General features: G+C 39.6%; 1 protein-coding gene across 1 annotated transcript; it reads left to right on the top strand.

Annotated features, from left to right (window-relative positions):
• The first annotated feature begins 575 nt into the window (after positions 1–575).
• On the top strand, positions 576–23179 carry LOC100190084 (ADP-ribosylation factor-like 10C-like). Its single transcript, NM_001245495.1, is given in 7 exon segments — positions 576–858; positions 5357–5437; positions 13717–13790; positions 14185–14278; positions 16646–16713; positions 19999–20069; positions 22772–23179. Coding segments are annotated over 7 exon segments (627 nt in total). The 5' UTR covers positions 576–669; the 3' UTR covers positions 22822–23179.
• The last annotated feature ends 1116 nt before the right edge of the window (positions 23180–24295 follow it).

Below are 24295 nucleotides of genomic sequence, written 5' to 3'. Positions count from 1 at the left end.
CAAGGAGTCATTCTACGGATGATTTTCCAAAAACCATCACGGGAGAAACAAAATAAAACCATAGTAGGTCCTGGATCTGGAAGCCTGTCCCTACACAATACAGAATTCAAGCAGAGTTTTCTGGGAAAGTGGAAGCCCTAGCCTAGGGGTGTGAGAACTGCCATCACTAGATGTGATGAACCTACAAAATCGATGCTGTCAAGCAGCCCTAGCCCACCAACTCCCGTAAGGCAGTGCTGCCAGGGCGGCCTCGGCCCCCTTCGCGGGGTGTGGGATGCTGTAAAGCCCGCCCATGGCAGCAGGATTGCGCCGGGCCGTCCCATGCTTCCACACCCCAGGGCCGGCTGTTCCCGCACAGTAACCCCGCGGTGGCCGGAGCCGCCCTGCGCTGCTGCCCCGCGGCCGCATCCCCTCGCTGGAGCTCAGGGCCAGCACCGGCCCCTCGCAGGGCGCTGCCGCCGCTCCCGGCCCGGCCCGGCCCGGCCCGGCTCGGCTCGGCCCGGCCCCTCCCCTGTCTGCAGCGGGTGGAGGCGGAGAAGGGCGGCGGCGCCGTCACGTGAGGCGCTGCCGGCGCTCGGCTCCCCGCGCAGCCCCGCCGCCGCCAGCCCGGCCCGAGCCCCGCCGCCGCCTCGCCTCGCCTCGTCTGGCCTCGGCTCCTCCGGCGCCTCCATGCCCAGCAGCGAAGCGGTGCCGCTGGGGCTGGGCGCCTGCCGCAGGTCGGGGGCGCTGGGAGGGATGCTGTCTCTGGTGGCGCGGCTGCTGGAGTGGCTGCGCTCGCTGTTCTGGAAGGAGGAGATGGAGCTCACGCTGGTGGGGCTGCAGTACTCGGGCAAGACCACGCTGCTCACCGTGCTGGCGGTACGCGGCCCCGGCCCGGGGCAGGGCGGTGCGGAGCCCAGCGGCGGGCAGGGCCGCGGGATGCGGCGGGCGCGGCCGGCGGGGCTGCAGGGCCCCCGCCCGCCCGCCCGGGGCCGCCGCCCCGCGGCCCTTCCCCGGCAACAAGTGCGGGCTGTGCTGCCGCGGTCCCCTGAGGTCCCGCGGCGATGCGGTGGGATGCGGCGGGAGGGAGGGGGGCCAGGCGGGAGAGAGCATGAGGCAGCTTTTGCATCGTTTGCAACCTCGAGAATTTCACAGCAGGAGGCTAAGGTGTGTATGAAGGTGTTTGCAGAGGGAGGAGGAAGATGTCCTCTGGGTCTGGCTGCAAAGTGTGCCATTTTGGAGCAGATTCGTGGGCATGGGCTCTTGCCGTGGTTCAGATTGGCTTTCCATGGTCAGTGAATCCCAGAATAATACATTGTGCATCCCTCAAGGCCGTGAATTGTCTGTTACTGAATTATCTCCTCCTAGCAGTTGCAGCAATGCTAATGCCTCCCACAAATCCTCCATAGCTCTTCCCCAGCATCCAAGCCTGATTCCAGCATTCAGTTCCCACTCTGGTGATGGCCTTGCAGCCTCTAATGCTGACACCTACCATGACATTTTCTTTTGTCACCATGCTAAAATACATTTCTTGTCTTTGTTTGTTGCACCCTCCAAACTGCATTTGGGTCCGTCCCAAAGATTAGCTTTCTATCAGGGGATGGAAATAAACGTGGGTATATGTTATATTTACTTACTGCTAATCATGAAGCTTAGTGAAGCTTTTCTGCAAGGTGGTATCTCTTGTGAACTGTATTGCAGCTTCAGCTGCTAGAAGAATAAAATTTCTAGATGTTCTGCAGTCCTTAATGTGAAAAGCTAAAAACCATACTGGGAGGTGTATGGGTTAAAGTCAGAGGGATTGAGTATATGATATTTGTTACTTGCTTTTGTATAAGATTACGGATTAAGGGAAAAATAAGGCATTATGCATTAGTGTTAATGAAGAAATGGAGAGAGAGCAGGAGAAAAAGGTGCCCAAAAAGTGTGTTTTGGGTGACATTAGCAATCAATGGAATATACCTGTAGCTGGTATTTTAGTTGGTTTGTCAGGCACTCGGGTAATCTTGCTGAGATAGGCCTCAGTGCTTCTTACGCCCATTAGAAGTGTTCATTTCCCAAGGGAGGGCCTTGCCGTGGAATGGGGAAAAGGCGTGACAAATTTCCTTGCTTCTTGGATTGTTTTCATGAACAGAATGAAGAAGAACACAGTGGCTCAGAGACCTCAGTAGTGTGTGGTGTCAGACTTTGTGTGTGTAACTCTTTGTTCACTCCCTTGTACTACCAATGAAATGGTGTTGTAGGTGTTTGTTTCTGGGATGTTATCTTCAACACCAGAGCACTCCTGTTACTGCAGGTCTGATTTTCCCTGTAAATGTTATTATTTAAGAGTATTCTACAAGGCATTCATGTTTTGTAACTTAGGGAGGGTCACACATTTCAGGTTTTGTAGATTTTGGATCTTCCAGTCTGGAGATGACATGCCATGGTAAGTGGTTGGCAAATTTTGAAAAAAAAAATAGGATAAGGCTGACTAATATTGTACATGATAAGTATATATTTAATAACTATAAACCAATATTTATATTAGAATATTAATAATCGTTTTCTCTTGAATACTGTTGATGTGTAAGGGCAAACAGATTGGGAACTCTCTGTTATATTTGTGAATATATGGCTAGAGTGTGACAGTGAAAATAGCTGTTGCAAAATAGTGGCTACTTAAAATGTAAGCTGCAGTGGATCGAGAAAAAGCATTGGAAATTACAATTTTTTTCACTTTGCAAGAGCACTCAGAGATCCTATTGTGCTAATATACACCCTGAATATTGTGAATATACACCCTTTGAGACAGTCTCTGCTCTTCAGAGTTTGAGCCATATCTGTTATCCAATGGAAACCTTGGATAAAGTCACTGCCATGTACTGTGGATTTGCATTGATAATAGAGTAGAATCTGGTCCATGGTTGTTGATATGGTACGGGGTAATGACAGTGTTCATTATCAGTTCAATAGTCTGAAATTTTTAGAGGACATTATAAACTTCTTAGCACCAGTTATTTTTCATTTGTGTTGGGAGGTAATCTGTTTTTTATTGACATATGACAATAAAATTCTTTGCACTTCTTAAATCTTCACAAGAATGGGCAATTTGTAATGTAAGCCTTCCTTACCAAGCATAGTAGTACAGACTTTTTACTTTATGGTGATCAGGTCATTACAACACAGTAAACAGCTCTTGGACCAACATGAGCAAATGGTTGAACCTATTCCTTTCTTTTCTGCACTGTGTGGGAAAATAAAAAACTGTAGACATAATACTTTCTTTGTATTATGATTCCATTCAACCAGAATGGGGAATTTTTAGAGAAAAAGACTGAAGACCAATGAAGAAGATGCTAATTCTTTACATTCTATCCCCAATACTAGAGGACTTAGAGTGGTTTGTTTTTTTATTTATTTTTGTCTTCCATTTTAGCATATTACATGTGATGTATAACTTGCTGACAGAAGTAGAATTCCAACTTTCTACAGCCTCCTGAGTCAACTGTCTGCTTTCCCCAGCGTTCTTGTCCTTGAGAAATGATGCTACATTTTCAGTGTTTTATGTGTTCATATGTGTTTATACATCAGTCCTTCACAAATATAGGTACTACATATTTTTAAAAATTCATATAATTATAGAATCATTAAGATTGGAAAAGAGCCCAAACATCATTAAGTCCAACATTTGACTGTACACCGTCCTGTCAACTAAGCCATAGCACAAAGTGCCACATCCAGTCCATTCTTGAATGCCTCCAGGGATGGTGGCTCCACCCTTTTCCTGGGCAGATCAGTACCCAATACACAGGAGGATTTACTGGTTGGCTTTGTCTTACTATAGTTGAAAACTTCTGTGAGTGCTGGGTATGTGTGTCTGTATAAAACTGCAGGGACTTTTGTTTTCACTTTGTTTTTCGTTCTGCTGTTGATAAGTTACTGAAGCGGGGAATAAAAGGGAAAAAAAAAGACAAAGCATGGTGAAGATATACAGTACAGAATTTAGCAAGAAGATTCACATAAGTAAGGTTGAAAAAAGAACTGATGGAAGTTGTTTCTTTCCTGAAGGATCTAATTCCAAGTCCTTGTGGGACAATCATGTAGGTGTCAAAAGTTATGCAGCTTTCAATGCCCCAGATTAAAAATTAACCTTTTAATTGTAAGTGCAAACTGGAGGCAGAGTGTATTCTCACTCTACCACAAACAGAAAAAAGTTTCAGAAATCGTACAGAGCCCAGGAGTAGCCCTGGAGGGGTAGACTAAGATACATTGCTGTTGCAGTGCACCCTCAAGCTCTGATCCTCCATTTCTCAGATGAGAGGGAACGGATGGAACATGACTGCATCCTGCCTTCTCCATATGTACCCATATTTTCTTCCAAAAAAAAAAAAAAAAAAAAAAAAAAAGAAAAATCAACAAGCCAGGGCACAAGGGGTGATAGGTAAATATGGGCAGATAGATGCAGAAGGGTGGCAGACCCAGAAGGCGCTGCTTTCCTTGCTGGATGATTGGAACATGAGGATTTACTGTGTCCATTGCAGAGAGCACCTGGGCCCTCTGTGTGAACATTAGTAATGAACTGCCTGTCTTATTGTATTGTGTCCAGGAGACAGAACAGCTTGTTAATGGTGCATTTTCAAAAGGAAGAATGAGTGATGAGTTACCTACTCAGATCTGAGTTCTGTCTTTATCCTCAAAAGATGTCTTCTGTAGTGTGTAGAAGTCTGTAAGATTCCCATTGGTTTGATGAGAAGTCTCTGTTGTGAAAATATTTTCTGAACTGGGGGAGGAGGCAGCATTTTTGTGCTGGGGGTTTATAGTACACTAAGTTAGTACCTTGTACTTTTCTGTCTTAATGGCATTCTGTTAGCTCTGAAGCAGGATTCCTGTGCTGTCACCTGTGCAGAAGGAACAAGTCTGCACACGGTATTTTCTGCATGCGTAGTCTTTCTCTGTTTTTATATTTGGAGTTAAACTACTGGTAACAGTGAGAAACTACAGGAAAAATCATAGTGTAGCCAGTTTTATAATATTTTTATCATACTGGGGGTAGGACTAGGTCACCTTTGAAGGTTTCTTTCAACTCAAATCATCCTACAATTTTATATTTTGGCTGTGCTGCCAAAGGATCAGATAAAGGATTATCTGAAGTCTCGTGGTTTCTGGGGTGGTCTTTGTTGCTGAAGAGAATAAAAGATCATTTAAAGGGACTGAAATGAACAGTCTTCCTTGATGTGACAATGCAGTAATTGAACTGCTGGCCAGTGCTCTTGCTGAAAATTAATGTGATATTTTACAGTATTGTAAAGTAACATTTTTTTAGATTACAAATGAAAACCTTTCTTGTATGTATCAACTGTTTTCTAATCAATATAATTTTGGTTTTATATTCTAGTCGGGGCAGTTCACAGAAGATATGATTCCTACAGTAGGCTTCAATATGAGAAAAATAACAAAAGGAAATGTTACCATAAAGGTAGGTGTGCATGTTTGAATTAATACAAAGCAAATAAATAATAGAGTGATTTCGCTTGGAAATATGGAAGACAGGAAATTTATTTTAAACTTATAGCGTTCGTTACCTGTTTTTCTAGCTCCAGACTAAATTCTTGTAAAGTAATAGTAATATATTTCTCTGTTACATTAATCTGTTTGATTTCATTGTATTTCATGCCAGGCACAGGCTTTTTTGCACTTTTTTGATTTAGGAAGGTCATAAAATATGGAGATACTGAGGTAGCTGAGTTGACTTCTGAGGGTGTATCTGTCTGCTCTCTTCTTGTTCCCCTCTCCTCCCAACTGTAAGTGAAATCTGGAGCGACTTGTCTCCTGACTTTGGTATCTCAATGGAGAGTGTGGTTTAGCTCACACGTTAGCTATGCTGAAATAAAACATCTAGCTTAAATTAGTTATCAGAGAACCATCTCTTACAGCTATAGAGACAGACATCAAAATAGAGATAAATCACTCTGGTAGCATTAGGGCACTGTCTGTTGTTTGATTATGAAGGGAGCCCATTTGATTTGTCTCGGTGAAATTCACAACTTCTAGATAAAATTAGATCAAGAGAATCTAGATTTTTGTCTTTACCTTGACTTTTCCCTCCTTTTCCATAATATGTGAGTTCTCCCTCAGTTCTGTAGTTACTCTTCCGCTGGTTCGGTATGACTCCTAAACCACTGATCAAATTCCAGAGGTGCCACAGTCAATAAAAAAGTTACTGCATTCAACCATAGCTGATAAATAATCCACAGGAATAGGAATTTCCATTGTTTTTTATATTCTGCACAGAAGCAATGAGGCCATGATTGATAGAGAGAAAACATCGGCGTAGCTGGAGGGATGCACCAGTGCTGCTGCAGAATTGTCAGATATAGAAGAAAACAGAAAAGTTGTTGATGGTCCATTAAACTAGACAAAAATCTTTTACTAGTAAGCAGTAGTCAAGATAAAGTATTTTTTGAGCCAGGATAGTTTAAGAAGGAACTGAGTAATAGTTTATACCAGGGATGTCTGAGCAAATGATGTTGCAAGGTTAAGTTGTGCAGAGTGGGTGTAGGTAAGTTTCTGTGGAACTGTGCCTTGTTTTACTCTTTGATCTCAAAAGTAATTTTATGTATAGTTGCCGTAATAGAAATTTTAAGAATAAGAAGATAATGCTAACATAATTTATATGTTATTAGTTTCAAAAACCATATTTAATTTGGAAGCCAGTCTGCATAGAAAGAAATCTTGACTCATTCTCACAGTGTCTCTTCTACAACAGCATTTAGTGCAAAGAAGGGGTGTTGAGGAATATGACTCTTAGGCATAGATGCTTATTTCCTTCAGAGTATGTCAGGGTAAACTACTTGTATGTCACTATTCCTGTATCTAGGTTAAAATCTTACAGGTTATTGCTAGATAAGGTTTCCAAAATTTTTTTACTTTGAGGAAAATGACAATCTTTTGATAAGTTGATGACTCAAGAATGATGAGGTGCCTCTTGCAAGAATCCTTTTATAAACTATTTGCAACACAGTAACAAGAACACACAGTAAAATTTTCTTTGGCTTTTTTATCCCAACAAAACAGGTAACCATTATACTAGAAATATTATTATATTCAATTGTCAGCTATTAAAATTAATAGATAAAGTGGTATTGTACTAAACCCATTAAGTTTGTTAAACGTGACAGGAATGATGTTTATACTAAGCAAAGACCTGACATTTTTCCAAGGTTTCAGGGGACACTACAAAACAGAATTAATTAAACTTACTATAAAGTTGAGGCTGAGAAGTCATCTGGGTCAAAAAGTCATCAAGTGAAAAATTTGCATTCTAGAAGTAATAGGATTGATCACTTTTGGAAAAGTAAGTTGAAAACCCAGCAATTAGGTGATACTAATCCTTTATCTGTTTTTTGCCCTATTTTGGTGTAGGCCACTAAGTAGGAAGTACTATGCTAGGGCAGTGTCAATGCCTGTATTCTTCAGTTCCATCTGCGGATTCTGTACAATTCCAGAAGGCAGAAAGAACTGAAACCCATGGTCTTCTTTCCTTTCTTCTGATTTTGGCAGTCATTTCCAAAGGCTGGTAGATTTATTCTCATTTTTAGTCTCTGATCTTAATGTGTAAATGTATGGTCATTGGCATGTGTGTGTGTATGCGAATTTATCTGAACCACACTAAAAGAAAAACACTGATTATTTATTCAAGTCAAAACATTTTGTAGGAAGATGCCAGTTTCAGATGTTCTTGAATTGAAGCTAAACCTGTTTAGAAAGGTATGGCTGTCAGCTTCAACTGTGAATTATCAATTTTTGACTTACCAATATGTTTAATAATGTGTCACCTATTATTTCCAAGAACAGAAGGCAGTAAAGGAAAGATTTTACCACATGGTGTTTGAAATCTAAGCAGGGAGCTTTATATTTTGAGGTTGTGGTTGAGGTATTGAAGTGCAGGATGATTTCCAGCATCAAAGTATTTTATGTACTACAATGTAGGGATCTGCTAGAACTATTCTATTGAAGTTCATTACAAAATTGATCTTTTTTTTTTTTTTTTTTCCCCTGACAAAAATATCTGACTGAATTGGTTTGAGATTTTAATTCCAAACAAGTTTTGCTGTTTGGTGAGTGATTTGATTTTGACAGTTTTTCCATTTTTTGGATCTGCTTAGTATTAGCTGTCCTTTTGCTTAGGTCAGATTTACTGTTCAACAAGCTAGACTGCAGTTAATAAAATTTACTTTAACAAGCCAAGTTTCAAGAACCTTAGAAGACTTCAATCGTGAACTGCTATTTGAAGTGATTGGGAGCCTCCAGCTAAGCAACCTTTGGTTATTGCAGCGATGGTCTTAGGAGTGGAGAGTGGCCTGTGGTCACCCCAGCTGTCACCACTAGATGCCGGTGTCCCTCCACCACACCCTGCACAGCCTGGCTGCAGGAGAGCAAACTGAGCTTCTGGCTGCTTGCACTTTGCTCTGATGTGGCAGAGAGGCAGGAGAAGGATGCCAGCTCTGTGCATTCCTTTGCCAGCTTCCTTTGTTGCAGCACTCCTGCTGTGGACAGTAGCGTTTTCAGGTCTCTACACATCCTCATAGAAGCAGAATCTTCCTGCTTTGTAATGCTTCCTCCTACTATTCAGGTTATATTGCCTGTCATATTGTAATTTCAAATGTCATGCAGTATTACAAGCCTATGTGTGTACTCTGAGTGTAGCTCCAGCAGTGTTTCAGCACATGCTAGCTATTCTGTATGACTTGTATCACTCTGAAGAAGCTGTGCTGTGTCTGGCCTGATTTCAAGTCAAAGTGGTTATTTCTGTAAAAAAAGAATTTTTGCTGGATGTCCCAGTGTTAATGATAGTTATCTGTAAGGAAGAGCTGTACTGGTGGTTCAAAAGGGCTGTGATCCACAGCAGGAAGCCCAGTTACTAGTCCTAAATCCCAGGGATTAGTGTGCTTAGTGTGTTCATTAGTGACCTGGGTGATGGGACAGGGTGCACCTTCAACAAGGTTGCTGGTACTACAAAACTGGGAAGAGTGGCTGGTGCAGCGGAGGGTTCTGCTGCCATTCAGAAGGACCTTGACAGGCTAGAGAAGTGGATTGGTAGGACCCTTAGGAAGTTAAGGAAGTATAAAGACTGTGGATTTGTGTCCTGTTCAAAATCCACCTGTTGATCCTTCTAGCATTATATTTTGTGTCTTCGATAAAATAGCAAATAGCCCCTGCTCACTTAGAAATACTCCTTCCCATTGAAATGCCTCTGTGCTTGTTGTCAAGAGTTGAAGATACTTTGTTGACGTTTTCTGTTGCAATTCTATTTCCAGTTCTTCAGTGAAAGTATTATGATTAAATTGTGAACATTGAAATGCACATAAAGCTTTTTTCTTTTATCTGATGTGATTAAAATGCCTAAATGCTATGTTTAAAAGTTGGACTTTATCACCAGTGAGGAGGGAGAGCAGAGTTCTTTAAAGGGCCAAGACTGATTTCAAAGAACATACTGTTCTCGGAAATACTGCCTGCAGAAAAGAATGTGTAACCACATTGCACACTTTTTTTGACTCTCAGAGCAACTATGAAGGGCAATATCCAATATATAGGATAATAAGTAGTAAGTATTCTAAAGTAGTAAGATATTCTAACTTCCATATTAAGTTACGTGGCTGGTAGGTACTACAGGTTAGGCTGTGTAGATTTGGATATACAGGGCAATTTATTAAAAAGTTTAAGGTTATTAGGTTTTTTTATTCTTCTGTTTATTAGGTAAAAAAGATGGTTATTTTTGGTTGGAGATTTCGGTCTAGAATAAGTGGTTGTTTAGGATTTGTGCCTCGTGAGCTCAACCAGCTGGTGAGTAACCCAGCCTGAGCCAGTTGTCTGAACTTGCTGGGGACCAGTGGGTGCTTTGCAAGAATGCTTCCCCAGGTAGGCAAGGTGGTTGAAACAAGCAGAACAATTTCTTGCTGTTGGTACCCTCTGAGCACTTCAGTAGGCAAAGAGAAATTTTGGTCATCTGAATTAAATTAATAAATGTTAGCTATTTGAAGTTGTCCTATGCTTTCCAGTTGCTCCCTATTACACACTGAGTTGGCTCTGAGTGCAATGACTGCTGTGTATGTGCGAACTCATTGGTCACATCTTAGGCTTCTCTGTGTACACTGTGGTGGTGGATGTTACTTGTGCTGCCTTATTCTGTCATAATACTCCTCTTTGCTTAACAAATTCCTCAACTGTTTGTTGAGTTCAAATATTTGTAGTGTTGGATTCATCTTGCAGGTTAAGATATCTGCATGTAAACAGCTATGTCTGCAGTGAGGCTTCAGTTCTTGTAATAATAGTCAGAGGAGCTGTAGTCAGTACTGTCAAGCCCAGAGCATAATTCTGTCATCCTAAATAAGATGTTATATGTGATCACTGAAAGGCTGTCTAGACTTTGCTGACTACTGTCAGATTGTAGGTACTGAGCCCACACACTGACATCAAGATAGAAATTTGTCATTGTAATCTCTGTCCATAAGAAGTCTCCTACCCAGCATGTCTGAAAAAAAGCCATGTAACATGATATGTAGAAAACACTTTTTCTGCAACTTTCTCATGAACCATCAAGCCTTCCTACAATATTAACTAATTTGAAGAAACACAGCTAGAGTGTTAATGAACCTTCTTGTAATTGAAAACTTTAAAAAATCTTTGAATCTATTAATGTGCATTTTTGCTCAACTCTCATGATAGAGCTCTGTGCAAAAGAAAAGGATCTGCTCCTTAAACACAGATGGTCTTAAGATGGAGCCTTAGGTCTTCCTAGAAAATTGGAAAAAGATAAATCCAAAGTTTCCACTTTTAGAAGAATTTGCTATATCTCATGTAAGTACATGGTTAACAGTGGTGATCTAGTTTACAGACTAACACATTGCACTGATTAATGACAGTGTAGACCTGCAAGCACAATAAAAATTACTACACTATAGAAGTAGATAGGAATGAATAAAACAGATTAAAATGCAGTACCAACAAGATGTGTGTCTTTGAGATTGAGCATGAACATAAAATCCTTGAGATTTTAATCTCCTGTGAGGCAGTGGTACTGGGTATCAAAGAAACTTTCTCTCAGTTTGGTCATTCTGTAATCTTTTCCTAATTATTAAAATCACAATTTTATCAATTAGGATAAAATGACCTTTTAAATATTATGAAACTTTTCTTCCTGAAGGGCCAGTAAAAGCCATGGGAGAAATTTGAATACCAGCCTCTTTTTAAAAACAACCAGACAAACTTTTTGTAGCTAGCTGTATGTTCAGCTGTTAAGGTTTAGTCTCCTGCCTGTCCCCATTCATACCCAGAACATACCTGTGTATTAAATACTGGGATGCAAAAATAGTTGATACACAAAACATGCAAGGCTCATGCAAGAAAACTTCTTTAACACTAAGATCTCTTGCCTTTCCTTCATGGGTACCTATTGTATTCTCACAGTTCTGTCTGTTCAGTTGTGTTCTGTGAAAATGGTTTGTTGCAACAGTTTGTATTTTGAATTAAGTAGTTAACTCTTTCATTGGCTATTCACTATAATAAAGAGTATTAGAAAGTTACTATTAAAACCATTTTGATTTCAGAGGGAAAGAGGTGAGTATTTATTTTGCATTTAATGCATTTATTTATTTTCATATTTCAGATAATTATTACTGTATTGATATAAACTTGGTTCTAAAGCGCTGTTGAAAACACCTAGTCTATATTGTGTCCTTCATGTTGTACTTTAATGAATAGCTGTAAGCCTGATTAGGGAAACTGACTGGAAATGACTTATCTTTCCATTGTTTCAAGGTGACTTTTTCTCCTAATGAGAGTAATCTTGTTCTGCAGTGCAATTTAATACTGCAAGGTATAGTATATCATCAAGCAAGGACAAACTCAGTATTTTTTATCTTGTATTTATTTTGTGATTAGTCCAGGCTACATCATCTTTTAGATTTTCATGGCTATCAACATTCCAAAAGTCTAATCTGACTACTAGCCTGCCCTATCATCTTTCCTTTTTTTTTTCCTCTGGTCTACCAAGAAAATAATTTAGTTTCTTTTTCAAGACACACAGATGTGCACCAGATGGCTTTGGATAGTTTCAAGGTCTTTATGAGTTATTGGAGTAATTAGTATTGGTATAAGTTTTGTCACCGAACGATAATGCTGGATACTCCTTAAGATCAAGCTTTTAAAGTATAAAGATTTATTTTACCAAGACCTTTGATACAGTGCTTCAAATGTCAGTACAGATATTAACTGATACACACTTCATGGTGAGAAGCTCTTTCATGTGTAAAATTTTTGATCTTATTCAGGGCATCAAAAGGTACTCTACATTTAGGTGATACAATAGTTTTATGTTGGAAGGAGTGTTAAGATAACAATCAGGGAATTATTTTAATGGTGAATTGGGAAATACTTATTTCTAAAATATGAATATAGGATATTGAAAATTATATAAAAATTGATACATAAAAATGATTTACAGGCTGTGAAATTCAAAAAATAGTGGATATTAATTGAAAAAGGCCTTATTCCATGGGTCTGTGAAGTCTTGCTCTTTTGTGTAAAGCTTTGTTGCCATAGAAGGCTTAATTTGGATTTATAGTGTAAATGTGAAGACAAGTCTTAAAAAAATTTATTTCTGTATATATTACTTCCAAATTTAATTTCTTCTGTTATACATATGCCCCTAGATCTGGTATACAGTATATATTGTTTTGATAGCTAAATCTTCTTAAAATAAGAAATAATTACTTCTCTTTGTCCTTGGCAGAGGACAATTCCATTACTTTTATTTTTCAGTATTCATCACTGTATTACACTGTCACATGTAACACAGCTGTCTTTGGATGTAGCTGTAAAAGATACATTATCATGCGGCCCTGGCCTGCATGATGTATATATGTTACCTGGTACTTAGATCTGAGGAACAGTTTGGAAACAAAGATACTGTCATCCACCAAAAATGCCAGGTTTTTTGGAAGTAAAGCAGACTACATAACTCTACAGAAAAATAATGTGTTGATGTTTTAACAAATTCAGGAATTCCATGGGGTTGCTGGGCACTAATCACATGTGTAAGTATTTATAGGATTTGAACTTCTGTAACATGATAAGCAGAATTTGAGCTTTCTTCAAGAAACACTGCTTAATCACTTCAGGCCTACCTATACTAGTGTTTCCTTTCTGATTAATTTATCCATGTGTCTTTTAAAGCACATTTGTTGAACCAGTGGGAGAACTGTGGAGGTACTGAATTTTCTTGGAGTGTGGAGTATCATCCCTTATGTGGATTCAGTGTGCTCTCTGACCAACTCTTGGTTTATTTACTATCTGTCTTTATCTGGTTAACTTAGGTGTCCCTAGCCGCATTAAATATTAACCTGCATAACTGTTTCATACAATGATTATACTGTTTTTTGTTTTGAGACTGTGCATTTGCAATAATTCACTTCAGTTCAGTATCTGAGTAAGACTTTTCTTTCAGTGAGTCGGAAAAGGTAACGTTCTCCAAAAGAGCATTTGGAGCTTTTAGTGTCACAGGCCTGACATACTCTGTGAATGTGCATGTCCCTGCCCATTAGGTAGAATGGGCCAAGAAGACCATTTAATAAAATTTTGGAATTGGCAATACCACCTCCGTGCTGCATGTAAGAGTAAATTTATTCTGTTGGGTTAGTGCTATGTAGTTAAAAACAATTTTAACATTAAGAGGTTGTAGTGTTCTTACCTTTTCAGGTGTGGGATATTGGAGGACAGCCAAGGTTTCGAAGCATGTGGGAGCGTTATTGCAGAGGAGTCAATGCAGTTGTGTAAGTTTTCTTTTGTATGTCCATAGAAAATGTACTTTGTAATATATATTACTATAAAATTAGGTATTACATTTTATTATGCATAAAGAAAATAGTTTCTTTTCTTCTGTCCACCTCCATCACATAAGAAGACCCAGTACAATTAAAGTAGTGTTTTGCACATGCAGCAACCCAGACAGCTGAGTAATTGCATATTCCAGGCCATTTTTTCCCCACAGGCTATATTTAACAGCCTAAATCTGTTATCTTCCTATATCAATAAATGCAGGGTTTATACAACTTTGGCTTTTTCTAATGCTCTTGTCAATATCAAACGTTTGTCACGTTTCAGATGTTTTAATGCAAATTTTTGCAGCTAATGGTCAATACCATGAATTACTCTTCTTTGTTGCAGTTACATGGTGGATGCAGCAGACTTAGAAAAAGTAGAAGCTTCAAAGAATGAGCTTCACAGTTTGATAGATAAGCCACAGCTGCATGGAATTCCAGTAAGTACTTTCATTATTATTCTTACCTCAATGTTGACAGTGTGGTCTAAATCCTCCTGAGTTGGTTTCTCTGGTCTCTTAAAAATACTAGGTTATATATATGTTGCAGCCTTGATACATTGAGCATGCTTAGAAAAATTACTGTGATTTTTTTTTTTTTTCATAGTAGTCAGCAACTCGGGAGCACTTCTTTGTGTTTGTACATTTTCTTGTCTAAAAGTCAGAATAGAGTTCGAAAAATTGTGTTTTCACATGTGGCATTATCAGACAGTAATTGCTTCCAGTCATTCCCTTGTTGGCTGGGTTTCAGCCAGTGACCCAGGTATGTTTCTGGCAGTTATTTTATGGCATGTGAGATCAGTATTTCTGCAGGCTGGCAGACAGTAACATCAAGTGGTGTCCTCTGCCTCCACAGATTGTGTAGGAGCTTTTTTTATTTGTCCTGACTTTTTCTTGACTTAGTATTTCAAGCTAAATTGTGTGGAAAAAATGCAAATATGCATCTGTTCTCCAGTTGGAAGTGTCAAAGAATAGTGTATTCATCTGAAATTATAATGAGGAATATGAAGGTGAAGACTAATGTTGTTTATTTAAATGTAATCTGCCGATTTAGGAATCAGGTTGTCTTTGGTCTTTCTGTTGACACCACCAAACAAGAGTTCATATCTTGATTATAAGAAAGAAAAGAGTCCTAAATACAAATGAGAAAGAAGTTACTCACAACTTGATGGCTCTTCCTTGGTCCCTTTTTTGTAAGCAGTCATTTGGACACTTGGCCTCTACAAGTAAGTAAAGTTACCTGAGGGTGAGTGGACAGTGTAAGGACTTAAAGAACACAACTGAAATGTGTCAAAACACTGTCAAAGCCAAAGAAGGGACTTTCCATAAGATAAGCCACCACATCAGGAACTTGAGACATTGCCACAGTAGGCAGGAGATGATTCCAGGCCTAATGGAGCTGAAGGTTTAGTTAGCATCTGGACATGCTAGCCATCCAGACATTGCCACTGTGGCAGACTGCGGAAAAGGAAGTACACATGCCATCAGTTATGGGAGTGGCATCTACACCCCATGGATACCTGGGACTTGGTCTGTATAAAAATGGTACCTCCAGTATTTCCTCTTTCTCTCCCTCCTTTCCTCCCACTATTCTCAAAGGAGAGTTTTTCAAGTGATTCACCATCTTTTTTATAAGGTTTGCTATTTTTGTGGTGATTTTGTATGTTAATTATCTGTTGAACAAATCCTACAAAAGTCGACAGTTACGCTGTTTATGGGGAGTGACATTGCCTGTCCTTTGCACTTTCTTTGCGTGCTTTTTTGCTTCTTACTCTTACTGAAATGATTGGTTACTCATATCTTCAGTAGTGTTTAATTAAGTTCCTTGCCTCTTATATGTTATAATATCAGATTCCAAATGCCCAGGCAGACCTACACAGTAATTTCCAAGGTGCAGTGATGTATTTTTTACTTACTTTTATTTCATATGTAGTAATTAGTATTGAACTTCCTTCAATTTATTGTGCTCAAGATTTGGCACTATGGATTTTAGAGCAACTTTATTAAATCTAGACTCTAGATTACTGCAAGTAATGAGTTTAATGTGTTCCAGATTCATGGGATATAATGGGAGAGTCTTGACTTAGAATTGTAGCACATCTGGAAAACAATAATGCAGTCATAACTAGAAAAACCTTCCATTGCTTACTTTATCTTAGAATGTGCTCAACCCATTTATCTGACCTTCATTTATACTTGAAGCCTTAAAAAAGATACAGAATCTATTCAGTAAATTTTCTGCATTTCTTGGACTTAATTCCTAATGGCTGCCGATGCTCAAATTGGAGAGAGAGGTGGCTGGTGCTTAGGTGATACTTGCTTCAGAGGCTGAGCTGATCAGTGCATCAGCGTTAAGAAGCAAGGGAGCAAAAAAATGTAGAGAGAATTTTGTCTGGGTCTTTAGGACCAGCCTCTGCTGCTGGGGTCCTACTTTTGATTAACATCAGTGGTCCTCTGAATTGAATATCCGTTGGTGGTTTGAGTGTACCTGATGAGTGCTCTCTTCCACATTTCTTTGAATTTAATCTGGCACCATCCTGTAATGCCACCCAGAATGGAGAGATTCATTTCCAGAGGAGACTTCTAATACTAGCATACCCCAGTTTTCAAAGGGTATTCATCCAGCATCTGGTCCTGGCTAAGAGCAGGATTTCCATGATGTTCCCAAAGTCATTGGTCATTTTGAATATGTCCTCTGTTACTTTCTAAATAGCTGCGAGATCCAGAATGATGCCAACAAAAAGTTACAGACAAAAATAAACTTTTGTTGCTCCTAGATTTAATAGGCATATGAATTGTTTCTTTCAGGTGTTAGTTCTTGGAAATAAACGAGACCTCCCAGGTGCACTGGATGAGAAGCAGTTAATTGAGAAATTGTAAGTAGCTGGGTTTTGTAAAAAGCTAAGAGATACTGTGAAGTTCAATATGTAAGTCAAAATTATTGGTGTTCTATGGCAGTAACTGGTTATAAAAGATGCTATTTTGCATTCTCAGATATTCCACTTGGAGCTCTCCTGGCGCCTGACTTCGTAATCTAGGCTGATAACTGACTGCAGTAGATTTTAATTTCTCTTAATTGTTGCTTGGCTGTGTGAGGTTATTTCAGATAATCCTGTTTTCCCATCACTGAGGATAGAACTGCTGTGGATAGTGAAAGGGTCATTTTGACTTCTTGCAGTACAATGCATTGTCAGTTTAATGCTTGAATGGCATTAGAACAGAACCATATCAATCTAGTGCTGGTAAATTTAAGCAAGTCATTTAAGGTATTTTTGGCATATATCCAAAGCACAACTTAGGGATTACTGAAACTAACAAATTGATGCACAGTAAATGTAATTGTAAAGAAAATACACAATTTTGTAAAAATGACCAGTATAGCACTAATTTTGTGAAATAGGATTCATAAGTCACATAATTTCAATTAGTAGAAAGTGAAGTGAGATTTTGCTATAGTAAGGGTGGTCCAAAGACTGGGTTACTAAAGTGGGGCTCACAGAATGGCTGAGGTTGGAAGGAACCTTGAGGTCATCTACCTGCTCAAGCAGTGACTTTTGCCCCTTGGAGCTGCTTGCTCTGGACCATGTCCAGACAGCTTTTGAACATCTCCAAGGATAGAGACTTTGCAGCCTCTCTGGGCAGCCTTTGCTAGTGCTTGGTCACTCTCAGAGGTAAAAAGTGTTTCTGTGTGTTCAGAGAGAGCTTCCTGTGTTTCAATTCATGGCCATTGCCTCTTGTCCCATCACTGGGCTCCATCTTCTTTACAGGCTCCCTTCAGATTTTTGTACACATTAATAAGAAGTTCCCTAAGCCTTTTCTTCTCTAGGCTAAACAGTCCCAGCTCCTCAGCCTTTCTTAGTATGTGAGTTGCTCATTATTTTAGTTGTCCTTTATTGGGCCCCATTCCATAAATTCTTATCCCTCTTGTACTAATGGTCCACAGCTGGTCAGGTACAGCCTTACTGATGCTGAGTAAAAGGGAAAGATCACCTCCTTCAGCCTGCTGGCAGCACTCCTAGTGCACCCCAGAATACCATTAGCATTTTTACCACGCTGCTTGGTCGTGTTCAACCTGGTGACCTGCCAAGACTCCCAGATCCTTTGTTGCAAAGCTACTTTTCCAGACAGTTGGCATCTGACATATCCTGGTGCCTGGGGTTGTTTCTCCCCAGGTGCAGGACTTTGCACTTTCCTTTGTTGAACTGCATGAGGTTCCCTGCCAGCTCTTTTCTCCAGCTTGTGGTGGTCCCTCTGGGTGGCAGCACGACCCGCTGGTGTATCGACCACTCCTCCCAGTTTTCTGTCATCAGCAAACTTGTGCTTTGCCCCATCATTTGCAACAAATAAAGATGTAGAACAGGATTGCACCAGTATTGGTTCTGGTGTACACTGGTGGTCACTGCTTCAGCTTGTCTTTGTGTCACTGATCACCCAGTGTTCAGCCAGTTTTCAGTCCACCTTGCCATTTCTGCATCCAACCCATACTCCCTCAGCTTGTCTGTGGGGATATTATGGAAGGCACTGTCAATGCCTTAATCAAGTCCAGGTGCACAATATCTGTTGTTCTCCTGTCATCTACCAAACTGTAGATTTCATTGTAAAAGGTTATTGAGTTAATCAAACATTATTTCCCTTGTATGAATCCATGCTGACTACTCCTGGTCACCTGCTTGTCTGTCATATGCCTGACATGGATTAGTTGCATCATCACGTTCCCAGGAATCAAGGTGGGGCTGACTGTCATGTACTTCCCTGGGTCATCCTTTTTCTGAAGAGTGACTTTTGCCTTTCTCTGGTCTTAGGCACCTCTCCCAGTTGACATGGTTGCTCAAAGTGGCCTCACAATGACATCAGCCAGTTCCTTTATCACTTGTAGGTGCATCCCACCAGGGCTGATGGATTTCTCCATGTCAAGTTTGCTTATTTATTCCCTGATCAGATCCTCTTCCATCAAGGGTACAACTTCTTTGCTCTTACTCATCATCTCTGGGGCCTGGTGTTTCTGAAGGCTAGTCTTGCCAGCAAAGGCAGCATTTTCATGTCCTTTATAACCAGGTCCCCTGTCTCATTGAGCAATGGGTGCACATTTTCTCTTGTCTTCCATTTGTCACTTTCTAGTTTTCTTTGACATCCCTCATGAGATCCAACTTCACCTGGGCTTTGGCTGAGCTACCGGTGTCTCTGCATTCTTAGACAATGCTTCTTTATTCCTCCCAGGTTACCTGTCTCTGTTTCGACCTTCTGTATGCTTCCTTTTAATTACTGGGTTTTGCCAAGAGCTTATTGTTCATCCACTTAATGTCTTTCAGCGTTTTTTCCAGGCTAGTTAGGATAGATTATTCTTAAATTTGGAGATTAACTTTGAATATTACCTGGGTTTCTTTAGCCCTTCTTTGATACAGGCCTAACTACATGGGACTTTCCCAAGCAGATCCCTGAAGAGGCCAGGTCTGCTCTCCTGAAGTCGAGGAAGGTCCATGTTCAGTTTTCTTCGTTACTACTCTTGTACAGTCTTCAGACTTCTCAGTGCCTTCACTTCCCACCTGCTTCAGGAAAAATTTTGTGCATGTCAGTGTCACTTGTGTGAGGATAAATAAATGAAAAAATAACAAAGTGTTCAGAAGCTCTGAAGGGGGTTGGAGAATTCCCTGAAAGAATTGATTAAGAATCAGTTTCTTCCTAAATGTACAGGCATCCTTTCAGTAGGAGTCAGATGTGATATATTAAGTATGATATAGTAAACACCCTGAAGATAAGTGGTGTGATCATTTGAGCACTGATATTTTATTATGATTTACTGGAGAAAAAACCTCAGAATTCTAAGTGAAAAGAGCAAAAGGTGAATGATAAGATATGGGTAATACTTGGTTGTGACCACAAAACAGTATTTTTAGCTTATGGATTTCTGTGATTATATTTTTCACTATTACACTGGCCTAATGAGAAATTAAAATTTTTGTGAAATGACTTTATAACTTTTTGATCCTTAAAGTTTAAGAAATACGTGATTTTCTGTGTGCAGTAGCATATTTTAAGAAATTAACATCTGAGAACAGAATTGAACCCACTGAGTAAAAAGCAGAAAACATATAATTTAATGGAAATTTCTGTTCTCAGTGTTTATGGGGTTATAACAGTACTTATTGTTTTTGTTTCTGCAGAAACCTTTCAGCTATTCAAGACAGAGAAATCTGTTGCTATTCTATTTCCTGTAAAGAGAAGGATAACATAGGTAAGCTTCTTTTGGTGTCATCAGTGTGTGGTTTGTACTTTGGATTACATCAGGTCTGAACATCTATCTCCACTATATTATTGAAGATCTCAATAGATCTCAAGTTGCATTGAAAGATACTTTGCAAATATTGTATGCCACTGTATTTGTTTCAACACAGAGCTTTGTGTAATTAAAAAAGAAACTTGTAGAAATATTTAATTCCATTAGAAGTTAATTTGACAGGGACCATGGAAAAGTGTATATAAAGCCTGGAGTAATTGAATCCTTTACAAGAAACCTGTGTTACTTTTGAAAAAACAGTAGCTGCATATGAAGGCCTTTCAGTTATTAGGTGATCCCAAAAAAATGTTAGTGTTTTACTCCATACATGGTTTTATTTGGGAAGCAGGTTTTATGAGCATGTGGCAGTTCCTCAAACTGAGGGATGGGTGCTTTTTACAAGTGGAAATGCAATGAGTGTATCCTGTAGTCAGTGAAGATATATCCCCATCAACTTGTCTTCCATCTGCCTTTGCTTTTTGCCTTTTCCTCTTTCTCCTGTCTTCCACTTTCTTGTCCCTTTCCTCTGTCATTTTCTCCCATTCCCTTCCCTCCACAGGGCAGGAGGAAGGGATGAAGCTAGCAGCAGCTGCAGTTGTCTGAGGCCATGCTACCTCTGTGCCACCCTCCTCTGCATGCTGCTGAAACAAGTGGTGCTGGATGGGATGGGATCTAGCCTGGCTAGATATTTATAGCTGCTACGTGAGGAAGCCAGACCTGACAGAAGAGCTGGGCAGCCCTGTAAGGTTTAGCTGAGTGAGAAACTGTGAGAGTGGGAATGGGAAGAAAGCCACTTTCTCTGAGCAGCAGGGGAAATTTCCATCCTACACAGAGAGAACCAGGTAGTGGAGATGGTGAGGAGACTGTACTGTGACACCTGGACTTCAGTGAGCTGGGGGAGAGTTCAGCTGTGTGCAGAGATGTGTTAGGCAGTAAGGGCTTCTCCTGGAAGTGGTGTACATGACTTGGGTATGTTAGTTTGGAGGAGACCAGACCCATGTTTGCTGCAGCTTGGGGTGCAGCTGTTACCTGAGTGAGGGAGATGCACAGAAGATGCTGCTACACTGGGGAAGATTAGACTTCAGGAGATAAGGGCCGTAGAAGACAACACAGAATAATCTCAGTAGTTGAAGGGCAGTGAATATGATTGAGGTTTTTGAAATGCTGTGCTTGATCCTCATCAAATTGGTAAGGCTGCCAATTAGAAGTGGCATTGAGACTGGAAACTAGTAAAAACAGCTTAATTTCTGTAAGAATCATGGAGAAAAATAGATTTTGATCCCAGTCCATTTATCTGGATGCCCTGGAGGAGAAAAGCATGCAACAAAAGGCATGCTAAAATTTGCATGAAACAATGATCATTAATGTAAAACAGTATAGATTACTTACTTGTGGAAGTTCTGGGAGTAGTGATAAAAAAGATTTAAATCCTAGCTGAGACTTGGTCAGGTATCTTCCAGTGTAATATTGTACCTAGAAAGACTAGCCAGGTTCTTGAATGTTTGCCAAAAACAAAATAAAAAATGGGAGCACACTGTGTATACCATTTTGGACTGTAGGCATTGTTGGAGCACCATGTGCCATATTTTGAGGAAGACCTTGAGAGAAGAGGTTGGGCGAGAAGCTGGGGAGACTAAAGGGGTGGCAAGTACCATTTATAAAGACTGTTATGCTAGCTTATTAAAGAGATGAATCTACTAGTCTGTTAAAGACAAGATTGGCAGCTGTCGTCTTCCTCTGTGCTTTTGACTGATGTCAGTGCAGTTGAATGAGATGATACTGGTTTTTCAGTGTGATCTGCAGCCTAGCTAACTGGTCTCATCAGGAGCTATATGTGTAAGGCTGCCAGTTACTGTGTCCTGAGAGACTGTGGAAGATAATTATATAGTTAATAGCTTTGATATAAGTGCAGTGGGTTGCTGTTTTCTGCAGTCTCAAAGCCTAAGCTGGTCTGCAAGGATATTCATGTAGTGCTGTCTTGAACTTAAGACAAATATGGCAACAAATTTCAATTTGAGGGCTAGAGCTGCTGCTGCCCCCTGACATCCTTCCTGCCTTCCTGACAGATGCTACTGCCTTGAGGCAAAAAAATCTAATCTGCTCATGAATCAGTTTGTGAACTGCTGCAGTTTTCAGCTCAATTCATTGGATTGCATTAGGAGGGGTGCCAATTTCAGCTATCAAATTTTAGTCCAATGTTGCATGTCTTTCAGAGACCTTGGACTCCTACAACCTACCTAAATAGCTTCTTAATGTGTTGACAGATCTTTGCCCTTCTCATTTCTTCTGTTTGTGTATTTGCCTTTGTTCTCACTCAGCATTTCATTCTAGTCTGGATTTTACAGTTTGTTTTATGGTCATCTTAAATCTTTGCTTCTTCAACAGTTCCTTATCTATGGCTTAGAGAACTTGATGTCAGTCATTATACTTCAAAAATACAAAATGAACATGATTTATAAACATACAAACATAGCTAGGAAAGTGCCACCTGGAAGTTGACCTTAATGAACTTTAATTATGTGCGAATGAGAACCTGTGGTTTCTGGGTTTTGTTTGGTTGGGGTTTTTGTATTTGTATGAACTTGCTGGTGTTCTGTTGTGCTTCTACAGTCTACAAACAGGCTGTTGAGTTTTTCGTTTTGTTTTATCTATCCTGGCAGACATAACATTACAATGGCTTATTCAGCACTCCAAATCAAGAAACTGTTGAAGAAACTTTTGCTGAAGATAACTCTTCCCCAATCACTTTGACTCCTGTCAGCTATACACACTGAAAAGATAAGGAATGCAACTGTCTACTACCAGGACTCACTCTGGTCATATTTGTTAACAGAAGTAAATCTGACTTGTAACTTGTCTGTCTGTTTTGATTCTTTTTTTTTTTTTTTTTTTTTTTTTTTTTAATCCTGACATTTGTCTGCCTAGGTGAATTCCTGAACGCCTTAATACAAGACTGGAAGAAATCAATTAATTTTTTGAGCTGAAGTGTTTTGAGTTTATGCATGCAAATTGTCAAATACATAGTACTTTTTTTCTAATTTGAAACTGAATAAATTGTGCAGTGGAAACAAATGACTGGTCTTTTTGAATGTAGCATATAATTACACAGATTGTCTTCCCTCTGAACACATGTAGTTAAGTACATTTAATCAATTAAATCAATTAATCAATTAAAACTATAATTAAGTGCTTCTTATTTGAACAAAATGCTGATATTCAGAACACTTTCACATACTCTGGAGAAAAGTTATTTATGAAGTTATGTATCTGTAGTTACTTAGTTTTTCCAGTCACTAATGTGAATTATTCATTTGAATATTCTTTTGGAATTGAAAAATAAAATATTCTAGACAATCTTGTTCTTCTTTATTGGGAAAGGAAAGAGTCTGGAATTGTAGTGGGTATTTTTCTTTCTTAAACAGAGGGTGAAATAGAGAGCAGGTGAGATCACATGCATCTTCTCTGACGTTATTAACCCCCAAACTCATGGATCTCCTAACTATTGTTAATGTAAATGAAATGGTGTTTTTGGACTACTCTGTCCATTCCTGAACCTTTAGAATTTTCAAGTATACAACATAAAATAGCTGGGATCTGAAGTAGGATTGGTCTTTTGAAAACAGACTAAAGAAGCAATTCACTCTTTAAATTTTGATGTTTTCCTAAGATCCTACAGGTACCTTCTTCCAAATGCTTCACTTAAAAAGCACTCTGATGGTAGCTTTTCTCTGAGTATGGAAATTCTATTACATATGGAAAGTTCATATCAAGAAACAGTAGATAGACACTCAATGGCCAAGTGTTTCAAGGGCACTTGCAGATCTCAGAGGGAGAAGTTCAGGCATGGTGTTCTAAAGATGCTGTAAATCCATTGATTGCTATAGTATTGAAAGGGCTGTAAGTCATGTATGCCGTTCTTGCACTTAAGTACATGAACTACAGAAATAGGAACTTTTTTGTCACTTCTGTTTGAGAATACTTTTAAGCTAGTGGCTCTGATAAGCTGCTAAGAGCATACAGCACAGACTTGATAAAATCTTTCTTGAGTGTTGCAGGAATGCTACTGCAGACATGGTAAACGTTATGGCACTTGCTGATATTTGCAGTCTTTCCTGTAGAAATGTGGCTACAGGAGCTCATTGTTCTGTGGTAACATGAAAATAATTTGACTAAGTGCTGAGTGC

Source organism: Taeniopygia guttata, chromosome 1A (assembly GCF_048771995.1).
Source record: "Taeniopygia guttata chromosome 1A, bTaeGut7.mat, whole genome shotgun sequence".
NCBI lineage: Eukaryota > Metazoa > Chordata > Aves > Passeriformes > Estrildidae > Taeniopygia > Taeniopygia guttata.
The sequence above is the reverse complement of the archived record's forward strand: the minus strand, read 5'-3'. Positions and strand labels throughout refer to the sequence as shown.